Raw genomic sequence first — 20,317 nt, 5'->3', positions numbered from 1 at the left:
TCATAATGATATACAATCATGCAATAATCTTTGGTAGGCTAATGGTAATTATCGATTAACTGTCTTGAAGAAACTCTGGCAAAGCTTTTGGATTGGAAAAGAAACAGAAAAGTTATACAAAACTCTATTACGCATTTCGATTGCTCTGGTTCGTAGTGAATTACATACTTTGTGTTTTCCTTTCGACATCAATCGTCAGAGCGCAGGATGCTTGCCAAGAACATAGCCTTCTTGAGGAGGGAGCTGTGGGAGTGACTAAAGAAAGAGGAGTTAAGATTTGTTTCCCTCATCCCCCGTTCAGCGGGGTCTCTATATAAAGCACTGCGATGCCGTGGTAAAGTTAATCAAAAGTCACAAAGTTACTCTGCCCTCTAGGACCGCAGCCAACGAGTACAGCTCCACTTCAGCACCAATTTAGCAAACGGGAAATACTCAACCGGCGCAGAAGCTTTTGGATAATTGCCGATAATTGCCAGTGATTGAGGTTAGCATGTTTTTCTACATTTAATCACATGTATTCTGCACCATCTATTCACCATGTAATTCTATGATTTTGTGTGCCACTGAGTTCAAACGTTTTTTATAATGTTCAGATTTGATAATATGTTAACATTTGTTTGTTTAAATAGATGTTCTTTCATCAATGCTGTTGTAAATGAATTAGCTGGTCATGAAATACTAAACGTTTCAATATTGTCTTGAACATTGTTGTAACACATGCAGTGCTCCAGCCATCATCACTGTCCACATTTCTGCTTCTGTGCTATAATGTCATCCCAGGTGTCAAATGAAAACTGTGCAACATGGCTTATATCAACAATATAGCTGTTTTGAGTCAGGTTTACCTCAGAGCATGTGTTGTCAACTTGTCCAATGGGAGTTGTGTTGATGTGTGAGACTTCTAGGTTTGACATTGGTGGCAGTATAGGACAGAAGAGCTACTGCAGAGCCACCAGGTGGAAGCTCACCAGCTCCTGTATATGTAGGCAGGGTGGCGTGTGTGGCTGGCTGCTCTGTCTGTCTGTCACTCAGGTATAACATTCATGAGAATGATGAGAAAGGCCCAGAAATAAAGGCTGGTGTAGGTTTGGTGTGAGAAGGTAGGCAGGGACACAAAGAGAGGGCCAGAGGAGGGGTGTGGTGGGATGGTTGGGCTGCCGGCTGGCTCCCATTACTGGCTGTGGCTGCTTGGCTCTGTGACAGTGTGTTGACACAGACCGGCCGTCAGACCTCAAGCCGCCGTTCCAGGCTGAGAGAGAGAGAGGAGGAATTGAAGGATGCATGGAGCAGTGGTATGACTGCTCTCTCTCTTTACTTCTCTCCATCTCTGCCATGCCTTCTCCTGCCGGCTGATTTAGTAGCCCTGCTGTTTGTCTTCTCCTGGCCAATGGGGCTGAGGCTGGGAGCCTGCCTTGTGCCCTGTGAGCCCTGTGTGCTGTGGCAAAGGAGGATGAGAACCACACACTACCTCATATTCATACTAAAATGTTCTCTGCATCTGACTCTTCCCCCCTCTCTCTTTATTTGGCTTTCTCTCACTCTATTTTCATCTCTCTATCCATCATTTTCTCATTAACTAATAATCTTTTCTGTTGTAGTTCTTCCCTACTCCCTCTCCCCCTCTACTGTTTTAGGATGTGATTTTGCAGGTCAGCCAGAGGAGGATCAGAGAGAGGTCACTGAGATGATGGACTTCTTTGCCTGGGAGAGTGAACCTGACTGATTACTCTCTTTCCACCCAGATTATATATCACTCTGGAATACAGGGTCATTAAGGACAATTGATGGCTTTAATGAAACATCTGCAGTCATGTTTAGCGATAGATCATAGTTCCAAAGGGGCTGAGTAAGACTCCGACAAAAGAAGAAACTAATTAACAATGTGAATTTCCTTAGTCACTGTGTTGAGCAATCGATGTAAGATTACAATGTGTCATTATTATGGATCTGAAAGGATATCCCCAGCTAATTGCTGAATTATGATAGAGCTGAAAATAGCTTTGAAAGGATTTGGCCAAGCTGAAGATGATCAGGTACAATGTGGAGATTAAACTGATGAGATATTGTTTGACTACTGAAAGCCTTGTAGAGAGAGTGTATCCTTGGATATGGAGTAATACCACTCATTTAATTGCCTCACCTGTGAATAATACAGTACTGTGGATAATTGTTGCAAAATCTCTCGGGACTCCACCTTGTTCTTGTGGTAATAGTTATGCAACTTGTTCTCAATGTGGTGAGATCTGCTGTGATATCATTTCCGGACTGATGTATTGCAACCAGTGAAAATGCCTCAATTAAAATGAATCAATACCTCTAGTACAGTTTTCTATTGCAAAACCCAGGGTTCTCTTGCGTTAGCTCAGTCGTCTGTCTGGCCATGTGCTTTGCTCTGTAGCCTGCTTTGTTGGCTGGCTGGCTCACAATGTGTTTTCTCCCAACAGCATTGTCTCTGCTGCGCTCAGAACCAGAGCTCACACAAGGCTGCCCACTTTAGTCTGCCTACCCAGAGCCTTAGACACAGATGCCCAGAAACCCATCCCAGAGACCGGAGATGACTGCTGCCATGCCTTTCTGGCTCTCAGCCCTCACCCTTGCCCTCAACCTCCTGGTCCTCTCTGCCAGGGAAGGAGCTGCCCTTTTCCTGCCTGACTCCAATGAGCTGCGGCAGCTACTGAGCCGGTACCAGGATGACCAGAACAGCACCGATAACACAGCGGGTAGTAGGACCCGACGGGCCATCCAGTGGACAGACCGCGGGGAGATTCTACAACTGCATAACAAACTGAGAGGACAAGTCTACCCCACCGCATCCAACATGGAGTACATGGTGAGACATGCAATCCTGAAATGTACACTACCGTTCAAAAGTTTGGGGTCACTTAGAAATGTCCTTTGTTTTTTAAAGAAAAGCACATTTTTTTGTCCATTTAAAATAACATCAAATTGATCAGAAATACAGTGTAGATATTGTTAATGTTGTAAATGACTGTTGTAGCTGGAAACTGATGATTTTTTTTAATGCAATATCTACATAGGCGTATAGAGGCCCATTATCAGCAACCATCACTCCTGTGTTCCAATGGCATGTTGTGTCAGCTAATCCAAGTTTATCATTTTAAAAGGCTAATTGATCATTAGAAAAGCCTTTTTCAATTATGTTAGCACAGCTGAAAACTGTTGTTCTAATTAAAGAAGCAATAAAACTGTCCTTTAGACTAGTTGGGTATCTGAAGCATCAGCATTTGTGGGTTCAATTATAGGCTCAAAATGGCCAGAAACAAAGGACTTTCTTTTCTGAAACTTGTCAGTCTATTCATGTTCTGAGAAAGTAAGGCTATTCCATGCGAGAAATTGCCAAGAAACTGAAGATCTCGTACAACGCTGTGAACTAATCCCTTCACAGAACAAGTCCTTAACTGGCAGCTTCATTAAATAGTACCCGCAAAACACTCGTCTCAACGTCAGCAGTGAAGAGGCGACTCTGGGATGCTGGCCTTCTAGGCAGAGTTGCAAAGAAAAAGCCATATCTCAGACTGGCCAATAAAAAATTAAGATGGACAGAAGAACACCGACACTGGACAGAGGAACTCTACCTAGAAGGCCAGCATCCAAGAGTCACCTCTTCACTGTTGACGTTGAGACTGGTGTTTTGCGGGTACTAAGGTGAAAAATCCCTAATTTCTCTAGGGTTGCCATTGATATTGGCTGACCCTGGCCGTGACTCCCCCCCAGTTGGGATAGGCAAAAAGCACATTTCCAATTCACACGTGTGAAATAGGACAAATATAAGCACCCACCAATGTGTTATTACTAGATAGTACAGAGAGATGTAGGTAAACATCAGCATCAGTCTCTGTTGCTCAGGAAATACCAAGGTCTTATGTTTATGCGACAGGGATATAATGTAGGTGAGTGTTTATAGGCTCCGCTTTCAGTGGGAGGGTTTTGGTTTTTACTACTGTTAGGTTCTGAACAAACAGAGTAAAAACTCATGGACATCTAGAAAAAGCTCAAACCAAGTTTATTCACCCACTGGTTCATACAGCTGCAAAGACAAAGACGTGATTACACAAGAACAAATATTTATGCTTTCCTACTAGGCGCAGTCAACTCCTTGCACATCTAGACAGCCAATACATCTCTGTTGCTAGTCAGGAACTTAATTGGTTCCTCTCACTGATGTAGCCATGGCCCTGCCTGGTGAAAGAACCTTCCTGGGTGTGGAAGTATATGTGTGTGTAATAGGACTGTTTCCTTCTCACTTCATCTGACCTGACCTCGGGCCGTCTTCCTCACCCTGGTCCGCAACTGTCCTACCTTATCAGTGACTGAAACTAGACTGTTTTCCCTTTGCCTTCCTCCTTAGGCTCCATGATATTTAACAATACCATATTTTGACAGAATGTAAACTTTCTGCACTCCCCCTTGTCTCACTCAGTAACTTCCCCTACTCCTAGGTTCTATCCACCCTACATTGACCCCAACATATACATTAATTAAACAAGTAAAGTCATCAATAAGTTCTAGTATGGTAACATTAATAAATATTTTTCAAGCTAGAGCCCAACACGACAACAATCTTCTCTCCTGGAAAAGATGAGCTCATGGTAGTCAACTGCTGGCAGCCTGGAGAGGAGCTGGCTTACTGGGAGGATAATTACACTGACTCTACACTACCTGCTGGGAGTCAGACACTGCAGAGAGGGGTGAATGAGGACAGGGTAGGCCAGGGGAGGACAGAGAGAATGAGGGAGGCCAGAGTGGCCAGTGGAGAAGAAACAGAGTGCTACATGATGGAGGGATGGATAGAGTGGGAAGGGGACTGTGGAGAAGAGAGAGCACTGAATGTTATTGAGAGGGATAGTGTTTATGGAATGTGGTGACGGGGTAAGATGGTGTGCTGAGTTTAAGGTTAATATAGTTTAGATGGACAGACTCGGGGGGGGGGGGGGGGGGGTAGTACAGATGTAGTACTGACAGTGTGATGTCTTGTCTGTGTGACTGTGGTGTGGTCTGGCAGGAGAGGAAGGGCCATGAAGTCTCCCTCTGCCCTGCTCTTCTGTTCTCTGCCAGGCCTCAGCCAACAAGCTTGGTTCTGAGGACAGGACTGGGGGTATAGCCGAGCTGGCATAGTCATGGGCATGCATATGTATGTGTGTGTATTTGTATGTGTGGTGGTGGTGACCACCAAGGGCCTGGAAATATACTGAGGAGAGACACTGTGAGGCGCCACACTGTACCAGTCCCCTCCTCCCCCTCCTCCCCCATATCCTAGTGGTGAGAGTGGTGGCAGAGATGAGGTGCATCCCCCCCTTTCCACCCTCTTTTCCACAGGTAGAGAGAGAAACCCGCTCAGGAAATATGCCTAATTCAGCTGTGATTGTTGGGGATTTGTAGTGGAGTGGGGCCAGGCGCTGCTCCACTCACATTTCCTGGGCTAAAGCTAATGTTTTACTTGTATGCAGATCAATTTCAGCTCCCTGGGAAGGAAGAGGGAGAGCAGAGGCCTACAAAGGTAGCTAGTGGTTAGGTAGGTAGCTATGAGGAGACAGGAGGAGGAGTTATTATATGAAGGGGATCTACCTAGTGGCCTGATATTAAAGCAGCTGGGGTAAGTCTAGCTGTGGAGATGGTCATGGATGCAGGTAGTTTTGATGGGTCTGTCTCACTGTTCACTGATCATATGTTGGAGTGTGTCACAGTGTGGACCCCTTTGCTGTCATTAATGTTACTGAAATGTGTGCGTTTTAGTGTTACAACTTTGTTCTAACAGTGTTATTTGTGTGTTTCCAGGTCTGGGATGATGAGCTGGAGAGGTCAGCCACTCACTGGGCAGAGGCATGCCAGTGGGAACATGGACCTAATGACCTGCTCATGTCCATCGGTCAGAACCTCGCCGTTCATTGGGGCAGGTAAGACAATGTGACACACACACGAATGCACACTTGTATGTGTATGTGTATGTGAGTCTGTAGTGTGGCTGTTGTGTGTGGATGTACACTGAGTGAACAAAACATTACGAACATCTGCTCTGTCCATGATAGACTGACCAGGTGAAAACTATGATCCCTTATTTATGTCACTTGTTAAATCAACTTCAATCGGCGTAGATGAAAGGGAGAAGACAAGTTAAAGAAGTATTTTTAAGCCTTGAGACAATTAAGACATAGATTGTGTATGTATGCCATTCAGAGGGTGAATGAGCAAGGCAAAAGGTTTAAGTGACTTTGAAAGGGGTAGGGTAGTAGGAGCCAGGCGCACCGGTTTGTGTCAAGAACTGCATCACTGCTGTTTTTTTCATGCTCAACAGTTTATCGTGTGTATCAAGAATGGTCCATCATCCAAATCACATCTAGCCAACTTTTGGATGCCTACGGGAGGGCATCTCCCGCTCAGCCCACTCCAACCTTCTCTATCTTGGCACCCCAATGGTGGAGTCCCTGCCCATCTTCCGAAAACATCTGAAACCCTACCTCTTCAAACAGTATATTTTTTCAAATGTTATTTTGTTTTTATTGAGGAACACAAAGAAAGTACAAATGAAGTAAAAGAACAACAAAAAAGATCTGTCAGTTACAGTGCGCATCATACGTCCATCAGAGTAGTTACATTGACATCATTCTTGAATTAGACAATTTTCAAGTACGAAACCCATTTTTCCCAGTATTCCTGACCTCTCTCCTGTTGAGTTCTTAAAGCAAAGGTCATACATTTCTACAATGTCTATCCATTGTGTCACGGTGGGAGGGTCTTTTTGCAGCCATTTCCTAGTGATAGCCTTTTTACTGGCTGCCAGTAGGACCTTCAAGAGGTACGTTTCTCTAGTATGTAAGTTATCAGGTATTTCACCCAAGTACAAAGAAATGAATGTTTGTTCTATGTCAAAACCCATTATCTTTCCAATGTTAGATCTTATCTCTCCCCAGTTTGTTTTGATTGCGGGGCAGGACCAAAATCTATGAGAGTGATCCACCCTTCATAGTCCGCATACTATCAAGGGTGTAGGGAACCAGTCTGTTTTGATTTCAGTTTAGGTGTTATGAAGAAACGTATAACATTCTTCCAACAGAATTCTCTCCATGACCTTGAGTTGGTGGAGCTTTTTTAAGACTCAAATATGTTCAACCATGTTTCATCAGTTATTTCAATGTTAAGTTCCTCCTCCCATTTCTGTTTAATATAGTTTGTAGATTGTTTCTTTGAGGATTGATTACCCAAGTAAAGATTGGAAATAGTTTTTTTGATACTCCCCAATTTGTAAGCGTTAGTGAATACTTGGATACAGTTTTGAGGTGTTTGAGGGTCAATCACTTTTATCTCCCGTAAGAAATAGTGCCGAACTTGTAGATAACTGTAAAAATCTTGTTTATCCAAGCCATGTTTTTTTACTTATGTCCTGGAAGTTCTCTAGGTCCCCATTCCTTATAATTGTACTGAATGATGTGATGCCTTTCTGCATCCACTGTTTAAATCTGCTGTCCTGAGTTGCAGGGATGAAGCTGGGGTCGAATGTGGGCCAACTCAGCAATTTGACCTCTGTCTAAATGATTTTGCTTAACTACCTTAAACCATGTCTTAAGAGAGAAATAAATCCACTGATGTTGTCTAGGTCTCAATTGGGCTGACACAAAATATTATTTTAGGCTCTCCAAACAGTATCTTAAATAATCCTCTTCCTCACCTCGCCCCCCCCCCCTCCCCCACACACACACACACAGCCCCTCTCTCTCTCCCTCTCTCTCTCCCTCTCTCTCACAGCCCCCCTCTCTCCCTCTCTCTCACAGCCCCCCTCTCTCCCTCTCTCTCTCCCCCTCTCTCTCACAGCCCCCCTCTCTCCCTCTCTCTCTCTCTCTCTCTCTCATCCCCCCTCTCTCCCTCTCTCTCTCTCTCTCTCTCCCCCCTCTCTCACAGCCCCCCTCCCTCCCTCTCTTCCCTCTCTCCCTCTCCCCCCCTCTCTCACAGCCCCCCTCTCTCCCTATCTCACACCCTCCCTCTCTCCCTCTCTCTCTCTCTCTCTCTCTCCCTCTCTCCCCCCTCTCTCACATCCCCCCTCTCTCCCTCTCTCTCTCCCCCTCTCCCCCTCTCTCTCACAGCCCCCCTCTCTCCCTCTCTCTCTCCCTCTCTCCCCCCTCTCTCTCTCTCTCCCTCTCTCCCCCTCTCTCTTCTGATGCCAGCACCGGTTAGGGCTGTTTTTCTCCTTCTCCACTGCGCTTTTGTAGTCTCAGCACTTTTCAATACCGTAAAAAGAGATGTTTACAATAAAGGGCCATAATTGATTCGACAGGCTGTGGAGCCGTGTTTAGTTTTTGTAATTTTTTCTCAGCATGGCTCATGTTCCCCGATGTTGGTGGGAAACAGACTGTGAGTGTGTCTGTGTGTCTGCTGGGTCAGAACCGGACTAATCAGTGGAGGCCTGAGGGGAGGCTGGTGCAGTGCGTCTCAAGCCCAGCCAAAGCACCTGGCAACCCCCTCAGATATCCCTCATGTGGCCCTGGCAGCTGGAGGTCCTCCTGTATGAGCTCTCTGTGCTGCTGAGGCTGATGCTGCTCCCTCTGTGTCTGCAGGTACCGCTCCCCGGCCTACCACGTCCAGGCCTGGTATGATGAGGTGAAGGACTACACCTACCCCTACCAACATGAGTGCAATCCCTGGTGTCCCGACCGCTGCTCAGGGCCCATGTGCACCCACTACACCCAGGTGAGTCTTGGCTGGGGGAGAAAGGGGGTGGGGGTTCTGAATTTGGAGCTTTGAGTTCATGAGCCTGTGCAGTGTTCAAGATCATAAGTCTCCTTTCTACCATCAGTATCTAATGGACAGCACATTACTTTTAAAGGGGATGCCACTGCAGGCATTCAGGTCCTGTGTAAAACAACGCGTTGCCTGCAGCCTCTTCACTGGGTGTCCATTAACTAAAAACAGGGGGGAAGATATGTGCTTGCCTCAGGACCATTAAACCATCACATCAGAAAGGGCGCAACAAAGTGGTAGAAAGAGGAATATACAGAGGGGAAGAGAGGGACAAGAGGGGGATGAAGAGGGAGAATTGGCCTCCTCTCCTCATAGACTTTACTTTGTAGCTGGGATGGGTTTGTGAAAACAGCCCGACTCATCCTCCTGCATCTGCATACTTCACATGGGAAACCAGGTCGCTAGCATCTGGAAACACTTCCCAGACACACCAATCGTCTCTGTGCTTGACCTGGATTCCTTTGAAGATGGAATGGGGGGAACAATGCCAAGTCTAAACACCCTCTCCTTGTTTCTGCCTTTCTTTTTTTAGACATACTAGCGTAGCGTAGCATAGTTGGGGTCCAATCCCTACCATAACACTGCTAAGCTAGGTTATGCTAGCCCCTCCGGGTCAGTATCCTCACAGTCTCTCTCTGGGATGACACAGAGCTTTACCACAGGCTCCAGCCCTCATCATCACATCTCTGTGTATGCTGTAGTGGTGTAGCAGTGTGGTGTCTATGCTGAGTCATTGTCTCTAAGTCTATACTGCCTGTGGCCTCTCACTGGCCCAGGAAAGGGAAACACATTCCTGAAAGAGAGGGGAGAGGAGTGAGAGTCAGAGAGAGAGAAGGAGGAAGGAGAATTAGGGGTACAGGGGGAAAGTGTGGTATTGGAGTCATGTAACAAGCTCTCAGTAGTAGGACTGCCTGGCTGTCAAATCCATAGCCTGTAGCTTTACATTTAAGTAGTTTTTAAAAACTCTATTACTATAATGCTTGTTATTTTTCACTTTTGTATTTGGCGTTTGAATTTTGATTGATACTGTTATTGTACTGCATTGTTGAGGAGAGTTAGCTAGCAAGCATTTCACTGTACCTTGTGCATGTGACCAATGAAGTTTGATTTGATTGAACTACCTCTCCATATTGACAGAGGAAGTGGGCCTGTCCAGAGTTGTCTTTGTTCAGTCCGAGCCACTGCCAGTATCATTTATTTACATTATTAAACTGGATCATGTGAATGATCACAGAATGTTGCAGGAAACAAACTGTGGTCACATTCGACTTCTATCTCCCTCTGACTGGGGCCGAATGAAAGAGCAGCCTCTCCTAAGGGCCCCTGTGGCCCCATCAATCTGCCTCCAACACCCCAGCATGGGAGCCACTTCCTGTGGCAGGAATGAGGGATCTATGAGGGTCGAGAGTGATGAGTGAGAAAAGGAGAGAGGTCTACAGTGACATGGTGCTTCCTACTAATGTGCCTGAGGCTCTGTCTCTGACCTCCATAGCCACCCATGTCAGGCCCTTTCAAAGGCTGCAGGGCTCCAGATCAAATAATTTCAGCTCGTAGAGTTGTCTGCACTTTTATGTGGAGCTGAGGAACTGTATCAGTGGAGATGGATGTGTGGTCATAGAAAGAACAACGAGTCAGCAATGCAAATATCCTTTTATAATAACAATGTTAATGGAAGTGTTGTCTTCTCTGCAGCTGGTCTGGGCCACCACTAGTCGTGTGGGGTGTGCAGTGCACGTGTGTCCCAGGATGAACGTGTGGGGGGAGATCTGGGAGAACGCTGTTTACCTCGTCTGTAACTACTCCCCCAAGTAAGACCAACTCACTAACGTTACTCTCATTTCCCCACTCATTCACACATCACGTCTCCAGTGTTCAGTTTTACACACTTCTTACCACCACATGGGGTGTTTACCTAATACCAAACGCTTTTGAGGGCACATGTCAGGGTATGAATTGTTCTGTCTAATGTTACAGTTAAAGTGTCTGTCTAAGAAGTATTTCATGACACATTGAGGCCAATTCTGAAATTCCAGCAGAAGTTCAAATATACAAATAATAAAGGAAGGGGAAAGAGAAACAGGTCCTAAGCAGAATGTTCCAGACAGACTTCGTTTCATTTCCAGAGGGACAGCGTGTGTGTTTTCATTATCCAGCTGGACTCAAGATTTTAAGAGTGTGTGATAATGTGCAAAGAACACGTGAATAATTACTAGGCCATGTGCCGTGACGGCTGAGTGCTGATTAGTTTCCAGACAGTCATCCTGACCACTGTGCTCCTTCCTCCTCCCCAGGGGAAACTGGATCGGAGAGGCCCCTTACCAACATGGCCGCCCATGCTCCCAGTGCCCTCCTAGCTATGGAGGAAGCTGCAGGGACAACCTTTGCTTCAAGGGGGACTCTCAGCGTTCTGAGACTGAGGACATGAACGAGGTGGAGAAAGCTCAGATTCCCATGTCACCCCGCACCACCACCAAGCCTGTCCACAGACCCCAACCCAAGCCTGCTGCTCCCAAGAAGCCCTCCGCTCCCAAGCCTTCCACTCCCAAGGCTCCCACCAGCACTTTCCTGGGTGAGTTTGACTAGTGGGAATCGTGGTGGGGACTTTAAGAGTTGACTGTTTGAATGTACTGTTTGGGAAGGAATGCCACTGAGATCCCTAATTGACCAGTAATTGATTTGTCGTCCACAGCCCAAAACATCAAGTGTGAGACCAAAATGCGTGACAAGTGCAAGGGAGCAACCTGCAACAGATTCAACTGCCCTGCTAACTGCCAGAACAAGAAAGGGAAAGTGTGGGGGACGCTCTTCTATGATGTGGTGAGTCTCACACTGAAGTCCAACATTTCATACTACAGTTAGTATGCCTGAATGTGTTTCTAAGGATTCTGTTTCTATTTTTCCAGCAATCAAGTATCTGTCGTGCTGCTATGCACTATGGCATCATCAATAACAATGGTGGTCTGGTGGACACTACGAGGAAAGACAAGTTGCCATTCTTCGTCAAGGCAACAAAGAACGGCATTGAGTCATTCAGGTAGATATTTCTGGCAGTCTTTCTTTTCTGTCGTCATTCTGCCTGCTATGCTCATTCATGGTTTGTGAAATGAATGATTTCCTGAAATGTAATGGTCTTCTAATGCCTGACTTTGATATCTTCACAGTAAATACAAAGCCGGCAATGCATTTGTGGTGTCCAAAGTGGAAAGTAAGTCAAACTTTTTCCAGAATAAGTGGAGCATGCACACCCTTGTTTTTAGCTTCTTCACCTGATGACTTTTGCAGCTGTTGATGGCATATGTCTCCTCTCTGTACCACAGGACAATCAGTGGACTGCTATGCAACAGTGGCGGAGATCTGCCCCTTCAAGAAGCCCTACTCCAACTGCCCAAGGTGCCTAGCTCCTCTCCCCCCACCATGTTTCACACGCACAACAAGAAGTGATGACTTGTGAATTAAGGGCTTTGCTTTGTAAGCCAAATCTAATTAGAGTCAGATTCCTGCTCTGGGCCAAATTCTTTAAACCTTCAGAACAAAACCACTGGAATCTCCTAAACATGCAGACTCTGCTAGAAGGAAGCGTCAGTCTTTCCTCTGTTCTACAGAAGTTCTATGGAAAATGTGTCAGGGTTATTCATAACATGACATACATTACATTTAGCTAAATGGCAAATTCGTGCATAAATCCTGCATTTCTCATTGTTGCAACATAAACCATGGGTCTGCCCATTCAATTGTATTTGTCAGTAATAGTGCAATCTCAATGTGTCTCTCCCTCAGAGTGTTCTGTCCGGCCAACTGCAAGAATGAGCCATCCTACTGGGCTCCGGTGGTTGGGAACAGCTTCTACACAGAGGTAAGTACTGGACCTAGTCACTGGGTATACCAGAAGGGCCTCACCATGCCTGTCCTATCCTCCTGACCATGCTGAGAGGTCATACTGACAGAGGACAAAAAGTTTGTCCCCACTGGGCCTGCCAGACAGATACACCTCAGTGTGTCTGTTCCCCAGAGAACTGTATCTGACTGGAACACTGACCTGATTTATGTTGGACAGCAGATGAGAGCGGTCTAGCCCCGTTGAGCACTTAAGAGACTGTGGCCTGAGGCGACCACGAGCAACTTCTGAATAGCGGTGTGAACATAGTTGGAATGGGAGCACTGGTGATGCAGGCCTGGTAATGGTCGCCAGTAATGTCTCTCCCAGTGCTGAGTTCGACCACACACAGCTGCTCAGTCCTGGCTGGCTGACTAACTGACTCTTAACTGGCCCAGAGATTGCATGCCTGAGGCCTGAGGCATGGGACTGTGTCAGGAGAGGGCTTTAGGACCAGTCTCAGAGAGGGAGGAGCAGTGGGACACACTGTCACCTCCATTATTGTCACATCGCCTCAGTTCCTGTCAGATCACCTCTATCACTTCCTAATGACCCGAGGACAAATTTCAAGTGATACACTATACTCCATACAGAGCGCTACCTTTGGCCAGAGACACATACAACTCTAGTGACAAGGAGTGCACTATATAGAGAATAATATGCCATTGGAGAGACGCCATGTCATTCTAAAATCAAGTTGCAAATTGCATGTGTAAGCTAATGTGAGACTGCATTGGGTGAAAGGAGTGAAACAAATAATGATGCTCCCCTGGGAACCATTTTGGACCCAGTTACATGAAGTTGATGTTTTACGTGTTCTTGCCTCGATTGAACTTGACGACTCTTGTTTTCCACCAACATTATTTCACTTAGATGTAGTCCAACTGGACACAGCAGTTTCCCAGAGATCTCAAACAGAGCCCAATGACTGTATTTTGTCAGGGCAGAGCCTGATTCTAACACTTAAACACTCACAGCGCCAACTAACACTGAGAAAAACACAGCAGAAGGAGAAGTACAGGCCTATATTGACATGACAGAAGTCCCCAGACACCTGTCCGGTTCACCAGACACTAGGGAATGTGGCCTGTGTTAGGCTAGACTAGTGTGATGGAGTATGATGAATGAGCTTCCGGGTTAGTGATAAGGACCCAGGGTCTGACATGCTGGAGCCAGACTCAGTGCTTCGGACTGGGGGACAGGAGGCACCATGCCCTGCCTCAGAACCATGTGTGGAGTGTACAGCTCTCTGCTGCTGTCTGTCATCTGTAATCCAGAGTGGGGCAGCAGTTTACATCCTGATAATAATGTGCCTGGCTTCGGCCTTGCTAATGTACATGTACAGGATTTGTACAAATGGAATGCTCTGGAAACGAATACATTGACTGTATTTCGTGTAGCTCTGTGCACTGTATGTGCCTGTACTGTACCTAATACAAGAAGCTTTACTGATATAGTGAAATGGAATAATAAGCCATGAGTGCTGTATCTGATATCATGAGAGGTATATTGAACCCTCTCTTCTGATCTCCCCTCCCTCAGCGCTCCAGTATCTGCCGGGCAGCCATCCATGCCGGGGTGATCCAAGCCGGTGGAGGCTACGTGGACGTCCTGGCCCTGGATAAGAAGAAGAGTTACGTTGGTGTCCTGAAGAACGGCATCCAGTCAGAGAGGTGGGTGCCTGCTCTACACTCCTCTTCCCCTGTAAAATACCCTTCCCTGCCCTCTCCCTACCCTTCCCTCGCACACCCTTCCCTCGCACACGGAAGACATTGGCGCCAAGTCCATGTTTGGCACACAGGGGTGCAAGAGTAATGGTGTGGTTTGGTGTGCGGACGGCCCACACATGAATCCTTTGCTTACTTTACCCGGACATTCAATGGAGTGTGCAAAGTGCTGCATGGCCAAAATCAGCTGAGCTAGAGTACAGTGAAATCCAATGCTGAAATCAAGGGCCCCCTCACTGGGAGCCTCACCTTGACCTTAGTGTGAGTGAGGACATGGGCTGTCAGTGACAGGGAACAGTATGGTATTACAACCATGGCCATCAACAGTCAGCTCCCGGTGTGATAGAGACTGATCCAGAGGTTCTGTCCAAGTGATGACCCAGCTGTTAGGAAGTGGGGCGTACATGTAGCTGGTTGGGTGGATTGTTCTTTAATAAGGAGGAAATAATCACAGCCTATCCATTTACCCGGGGATGGAAAAGCTGTCGGCGGCTGACTCAGTGCTTCCCTCTGCAGATAATTGCAGCCAATCTGATGCCAATGGGACGGGCATCATCCTGTGATTACTGAGATTGGCAGGCCTTCAAGGCCTCTCCACTAATGAATTAATAACAAAGCTGTCAGGCCCAGCACAGTAGTCAATAGTGGTTGTTGGAAAGATCAGTCAGTCACTATAACAGCATGGTTAACAATGAGCCAGTGTTTGAGTCATGTTTCCAGGTACGACCACTGTGATTACGCTACTCTTACTGTAGGATGTCATGAGCAACAGGCTGCCTTGAATTGGAGCCACACACGATCAATGACAATGTCACTTTATCTTAGTAATGAGTTGAAAGAACACTGGTTAACTGTTTGAGTTCATGAATGAATTCTCGATGTAACCGTCTCTCTCACTTCTCATTTGCAGTAAGAGCAATCCAGAGGGTGGCTCGTTCCGTGTTTTTGCTGTGAGGGAGTGAGTCTCCTCCATCTCAGGGCCTCCCACTCATTGGTTCAGGGACTAACAGGGTCCCCCATCTGCTCTCAAGGGGCAGGAAGTGCCCACAGGTTCGATGCCATGGCAACTCCTCCCATCTGTCTCTGTCTCCCACTCTGGGAGGAAGCAGAACTTCTCATTGGACCAACAGACACTTCTCCCTCTTAGCTAATAAACAGTAGCTGTCTGCTCAATTCGGTGGCTAACATCACAAAGAACCCTTCTGCCTTCTCCTACCCTTCTCACCTTTAAACCCCAGATGTGGATATTTTTGTAAGATACACAAACGTTAATGCAAAATGATGTGTAACATCGAAGACCAATAGAACAGCTGGTGCTGGAACTCTGCGTCTTGACATGTAGTTAGATTTCAAATCAAATGTCATATTTGTTTATATTTTATGTTCTTAATACAAAAGTGAATCATTGGTCTCCATACACAGGAATGTATATTGATCACTGTATTTAATCATTCTGTACAGATTTAATTAATTAATTTGTTCCTTCTTAAATGGGTGTATATTGACAGTTTTATGTGTTTATAATATATTTTGTAGCTTGTCTCTGCTTTCCTAACCCATTTATGCTTTCATTGTGGTCTTTACCTTTGGCGGATAGGCCATGGTGCTTGAGTTAGGAGAGGATCTGTGTTTGGCATGCTGGACGAGCTCACAGTGGACAGACAGACAGGCAGACAGAGACAGACAGACTTAGGGGTTGCGTCGGAAGGGAAGGGGAGGAGGGGAAGGCATACCTCCAAGGAAAAGAAACCTTTCCTGAATACAGCTTGTACGACTTCCAGTGTCAATAATGTTCAGACGATCTGGTTAAGGTACAAAAACATTGTAGCAATATTCTGTCCACTGTGAGCTCAGGAAGGCAATGGGAGCTTGTGTGGGCAGGGCTTTCAAAATGGTGGCATATCTGGCTTCATCCGAGGACATTCACAGATGAACAATGTTCTTGTTTGATAAATGATTCTGTATTTATAATAGCTCACTGCTTTCTTCCCCCCTTTCCTCTCTTGATGCCATGTGTTTTGATTGAATAAGAGAAATACTCCAAGCTAGGTTGAATTTGTCCCCACTTAAGACAGTTGAATGTTGTAGGTTTTGTAGAAAGAGGGTCTTATACAGTCCAATGTGAGAAAGGTTTGCCAAGTGTTCCTATCAGCAAGCTTAGCTTCAGTTAGGATTCATGCACTAGGTAATGATTTGTAAATTACACAGAGGATGCAGAACATGGATCTGTTTAAACCACTCATACCCAGTTACTTATCCAGAAGGAAGGCACACAGAGGCAGGCTTCAGTTGGGGGATATCCTCTTAAATGCTGAGACTTTGTCGTGAGAGGAGAGTAAATCTATGTAAATTTATGCTGGAGGTTTAGGGTCTTCTAAAGAAGGACATTAGGTATCCTCTATCTATCCCTAGGCTAGACTGGACAGCAGTGTAGCCATTCTCTCTTTGTTTTAGTTTTCATCTTTCTATGTTTTTTTTAGGCTACCTCAGTCTTATAGTACAAGGGCAATCTTAAAATAAATGTTAATGGTTTGTACAGCTTTGGAAATGGAGTGTAATACTTTGATTTGTCTTTTCTGAACTGTTCTCTCTGCTGGTAAAGCCTTCTTTCTAAATATATGTGTTGTGTTATTATCATTTGTTTGTCTAGTTTGTATGGTGTTTATAGGCATTGGATGGGGTTTTGTATTTTTATTTTTTTGTACAATTTAGAAGATAATTAAAGTTTGAAATAGTTAGAATGTTTGTTTATTTTGTACACTGGATATAGTAGGATACAATGGCTACATTTGCCAAGGTAGTAGGAAGATGTTCCTACAGCAATTTAGCATAAATACCTATTTCTCTACAATCCAACTACAGCAACACATCTTGTACAGCAACACAGCTTGAGCCAGATCATATGACTGGAGCAGTCAGGTGACATGACAGGCATGCTGAGGTCCACAGCAGGCATGAATGGAATAGAGACCGAGGCCACCCAGGTTAGGCCCATTATCTTTGGAACAACTTCCCCGACCACAGACATGATCTGAACTGGCCTTGGTCTGCCTCTGGTGGGTACAGACATGGAGGAATGGGGTGGAACAGATTCCCACCCAGTTCAAAAAATCACTCATCCTTAGGAAGCACAGAGATGGTATGCTGATACTATAGTCCTGTACATCTGAGTTATCACAGTACAGAGATGGTATGCTGATACTATAGTCCTGTACATCTGAGTTATCACAGTACAGAGATGGTATGCTGATACTATAGTCCTGTACATCTGAGTTATCACAGTACAGAGATGGTATGCTGATACTATAGTCCTGTACATCTGAGTTAGCACATTACAGAGATGGTATGCTGATACTATAGTCCTGTACATCTGAGTTATCACAGTACAGAGATGGTATGCTGATACTATTGTCCTGTACATCTGAGTTATCACAGTACAGAGATGGTATGCTGATACTATAGTCCTGTACATCTGAGTTATCACAGTACAGAGATGGTATGCTGATACTATAGTCCTGTACATCTGAGTTAGCACATTACAGAGATGGTATGCTGATACTATAGTCCTGTACATCTGAGTTATCACAGTACAGAGATGGTATGCTGATACTATTGTCCTGTACATCTGAGTTATCACAGTACAGAGATGGTATGCTGATACTATAGTCCTGTACATCTGAGTTATCACAGTACAGAGATGGTATGCTGATACTATAGTCCTGTACATCTGAGTTAGCACAGTAATGACACAAGTATGCTACTCAATAGATGTAAAATAATAACGTTAGACATTTCATCAGGGTTTCTTGCTCTTTGTACTTTGCAGCTTTCCACATTGAGAACAGACAAATGGAGACGCGTTGGAAATAAGGACTCATGAACCATTGGAAGAATGTCTAAGTTTGAGATACACTCTTTAAGCAGTGGTACGTTCTGATTCTGTCATTTAGAAAGACATACAGTAGTAAGGTCATGTGGTGTTACTTCAGCACACAAACCCAGACTGGGCCTTTGTTATTGACCTGATGTTGAGAGTAGAGAACCATCTGAAAAACACCTCCGTCTAACACTGGCAAGAGGCTGTGTTTAATGAGAGAGAGATAGGAGTGAAAAAAAAGAGGGAGATCAGCAAGGGATGAACCCTGGCTGAAGCTCGGAGCTAGAAGCTAGGTCTGCTGATAAACAGCTGTTATAGGCCAGCCTGATGACTGTTTTACTCCCAGTGATGATGAAGATGGAGTGTCGCTCTCCACTCAACCCTTAACGACCCTCAAAGTGCAGAAAGAGAGGACCAAGTGTTTTGCAGGTTTGTTCCAGTTTGCTCTTTCGACGCTCTTGGCACACGCCGCATCCGTTTGAATGTCATACAGATGCACATTTTTCATTTCCTCCCTGCTATGTTGAAGCTGCTATGTTGAAGCTGAGGCTCTGAACGGCTGTTTGTGCGTCTGTATGTGTGTCTGTTATCTCCAGAACACTATATCTTGGAATAACAACTCCAGCAGGCTCACGCAGCCAGCTGCTCCTCTCCATCTCCCTGTTTCTGCTTAAGGTGACCTTGCCGCGTGCTGCAGACTGTTTGGTTGGGTTACTGTAGTAGTGGGAAGCAGCAGGGGATGGAGAAACAAATAGGCCTCACTTGTCTTGTAACCCAGCCATTAATGCACAACAAACAGTAGGGCCTTCAGTGGAGAACATGCAGCCTCAGCCCTTATCCTGCCCCACTGCAGCAGCAGCAGGAGCAACACACTGTATCGACCAGCTGCTGGAGAAGAGCCCTGTCTCCTCTGATGGGGTTATGTTCTACGCACTGACCTCAGTGTGTGTGTGTGTGTGTGTTGGAGGGGATCTTAAAAGCAAGGTATCTGGCTGAAGTACCTGTAGCTAGGACTTTGCACTCCTTACAATCATTTACAGTATGCTAGTGAGCAGCTGAATTTAACCTCCAGGGACTTTTGGTTGAAGATCTCTCTGCTGTTATTGGGTGCCATTTTCAACCACAATGTCAAAGACTACAGTCGGAGACTGTAATTCAGAGGGACTTTGTGCTTGCCTTGTTTTCCCCGGAAATTTGAGTGAAATGAAAGAGGACATGTTGCACAAATTACATTAAACAACTCATTAACCCTTTAATTCATACAGTAGATCCTTCTAAAACTGTGGTCTTTAAGTCAAGGCCTGGCAGCTCCATTTCCTTTCCATCCTTCTGATGTGCTTGACAATTCCTGCATCTCACCTTCACACATCGTTTAATAAACATCTGTGTGGGGGCTGGAAGTCATTTCTGAGGAAGGCCGTACAGTAATTACTGTAGTGAAGTCCTTTGGGGGAAGTGGCCGTAGCTGTGCGTCCTGGAGGAAGCACCGCGGGGCTTCCAGGATATGCTGCATGTTATCAACCTCCTGTATGTTGGCTTAATTTAATGAGGCTTCACAGGCCATGACTGCTGACCTACTAACATGGATCCCCTTTCTGGGGGCCTTGAACACCTCTGTAACATTCCACTGGACTGTGTCCACCACTCTCCATGCTGCTTGGCCAACAGTCTACAGTTCATGATGAAAAACACTGTCCACTCTACTCAAACAGAGAGATGATCAACATGGTCATGTTCACAGTCAACAGTACCAGAGTTGGGGAAACCACTTGGGCACTGTGACCTACAGCTATTAGCGTCTGCGTCCCAGTGAATAAATTAATCTGTCGGTTATCGGCTGCTGACCCTTGGCTGGTTTACACTGTATGTTGAAAAAATTCCTGCAGACCTCAAGGCTCCTCAAGATTAACACAGCGGCCTCCTGGGTGGCGCAGTGGTTAAGGGCGCTGTACTGCAACGCCAGCTGTGCCATCAGAGTCCCGGGGTTCGCGGCCAGGCTCTGTCGTAACCGGCCGCGACCGGGAGGTCCGTGGGGCGACGCACAATTGGCCTAGCGTCGTCCGGGTTAGGGAGGGATTGGTCGGTAGG

At 45.8% G+C, this 20,317-nt stretch overlaps 1 protein-coding gene across 1 annotated transcript; it reads left to right on the top strand.

Annotated features, from left to right (window-relative positions):
* Positions 1-261: 261 nt before the first annotated feature.
* LOC139411457 (cysteine-rich secretory protein LCCL domain-containing 2-like) lies at positions 262-17,093 on the top strand. Its single transcript, XM_071157857.1, has 13 exons — positions 262-484; positions 2,445-2,830; positions 5,797-5,915; positions 8,568-8,700; positions 10,444-10,559; positions 11,043-11,320; positions 11,441-11,568; positions 11,655-11,785; positions 11,913-11,956; positions 12,069-12,141; positions 12,529-12,604; positions 14,168-14,298; positions 15,263-17,093. Exons 2-13 carry the CDS (start codon positions 2,525-2,527, stop codon positions 15,312-15,314), a joined length of 1,587 nt encoding a protein of 528 aa, XP_071013958.1. The 5' UTR covers positions 262-484; positions 2,445-2,524; the 3' UTR covers positions 15,315-17,093.
* The last annotated feature ends 3,224 nt before the right edge of the window (positions 17,094-20,317 follow it).

The sequence above is a fragment of the Oncorhynchus clarkii genome, chromosome 6 (genome assembly GCF_045791955.1).
Source record: "Oncorhynchus clarkii lewisi isolate Uvic-CL-2024 chromosome 6, UVic_Ocla_1.0, whole genome shotgun sequence".
Taxonomy (NCBI): domain Eukaryota; kingdom Metazoa; phylum Chordata; class Actinopteri; order Salmoniformes; family Salmonidae; genus Oncorhynchus; species Oncorhynchus clarkii.
This window is presented reverse-complemented; position numbering and strand designations above follow the sequence as displayed.

What these genes read in the sequence shown, in the direction of transcription:
- LOC139411457 (XM_071157857.1), top strand. Translation starts at nt 2,525, where the DNA reads ATGCCCAGAAACCCATCCCAGAGACCGGAGATGACTGCTGCCATGCCT. An exon ending in TGTGCACCCACTACACCCAG is followed by an intron (nt 8,701 to 10,443) that starts GTGAGTCTTGGC and finishes TCTTCTCTGCAG; the next exon opens with CTGGTCTGGGCCACCACTAG. An exon ending in GGAACAGCTTCTACACAGAG is followed by an intron (nt 12,605 to 14,167) that starts GTAAGTACTGGA and finishes CCCCTCCCTCAG; the next exon opens with CGCTCCAGTATCTGCCGGGC.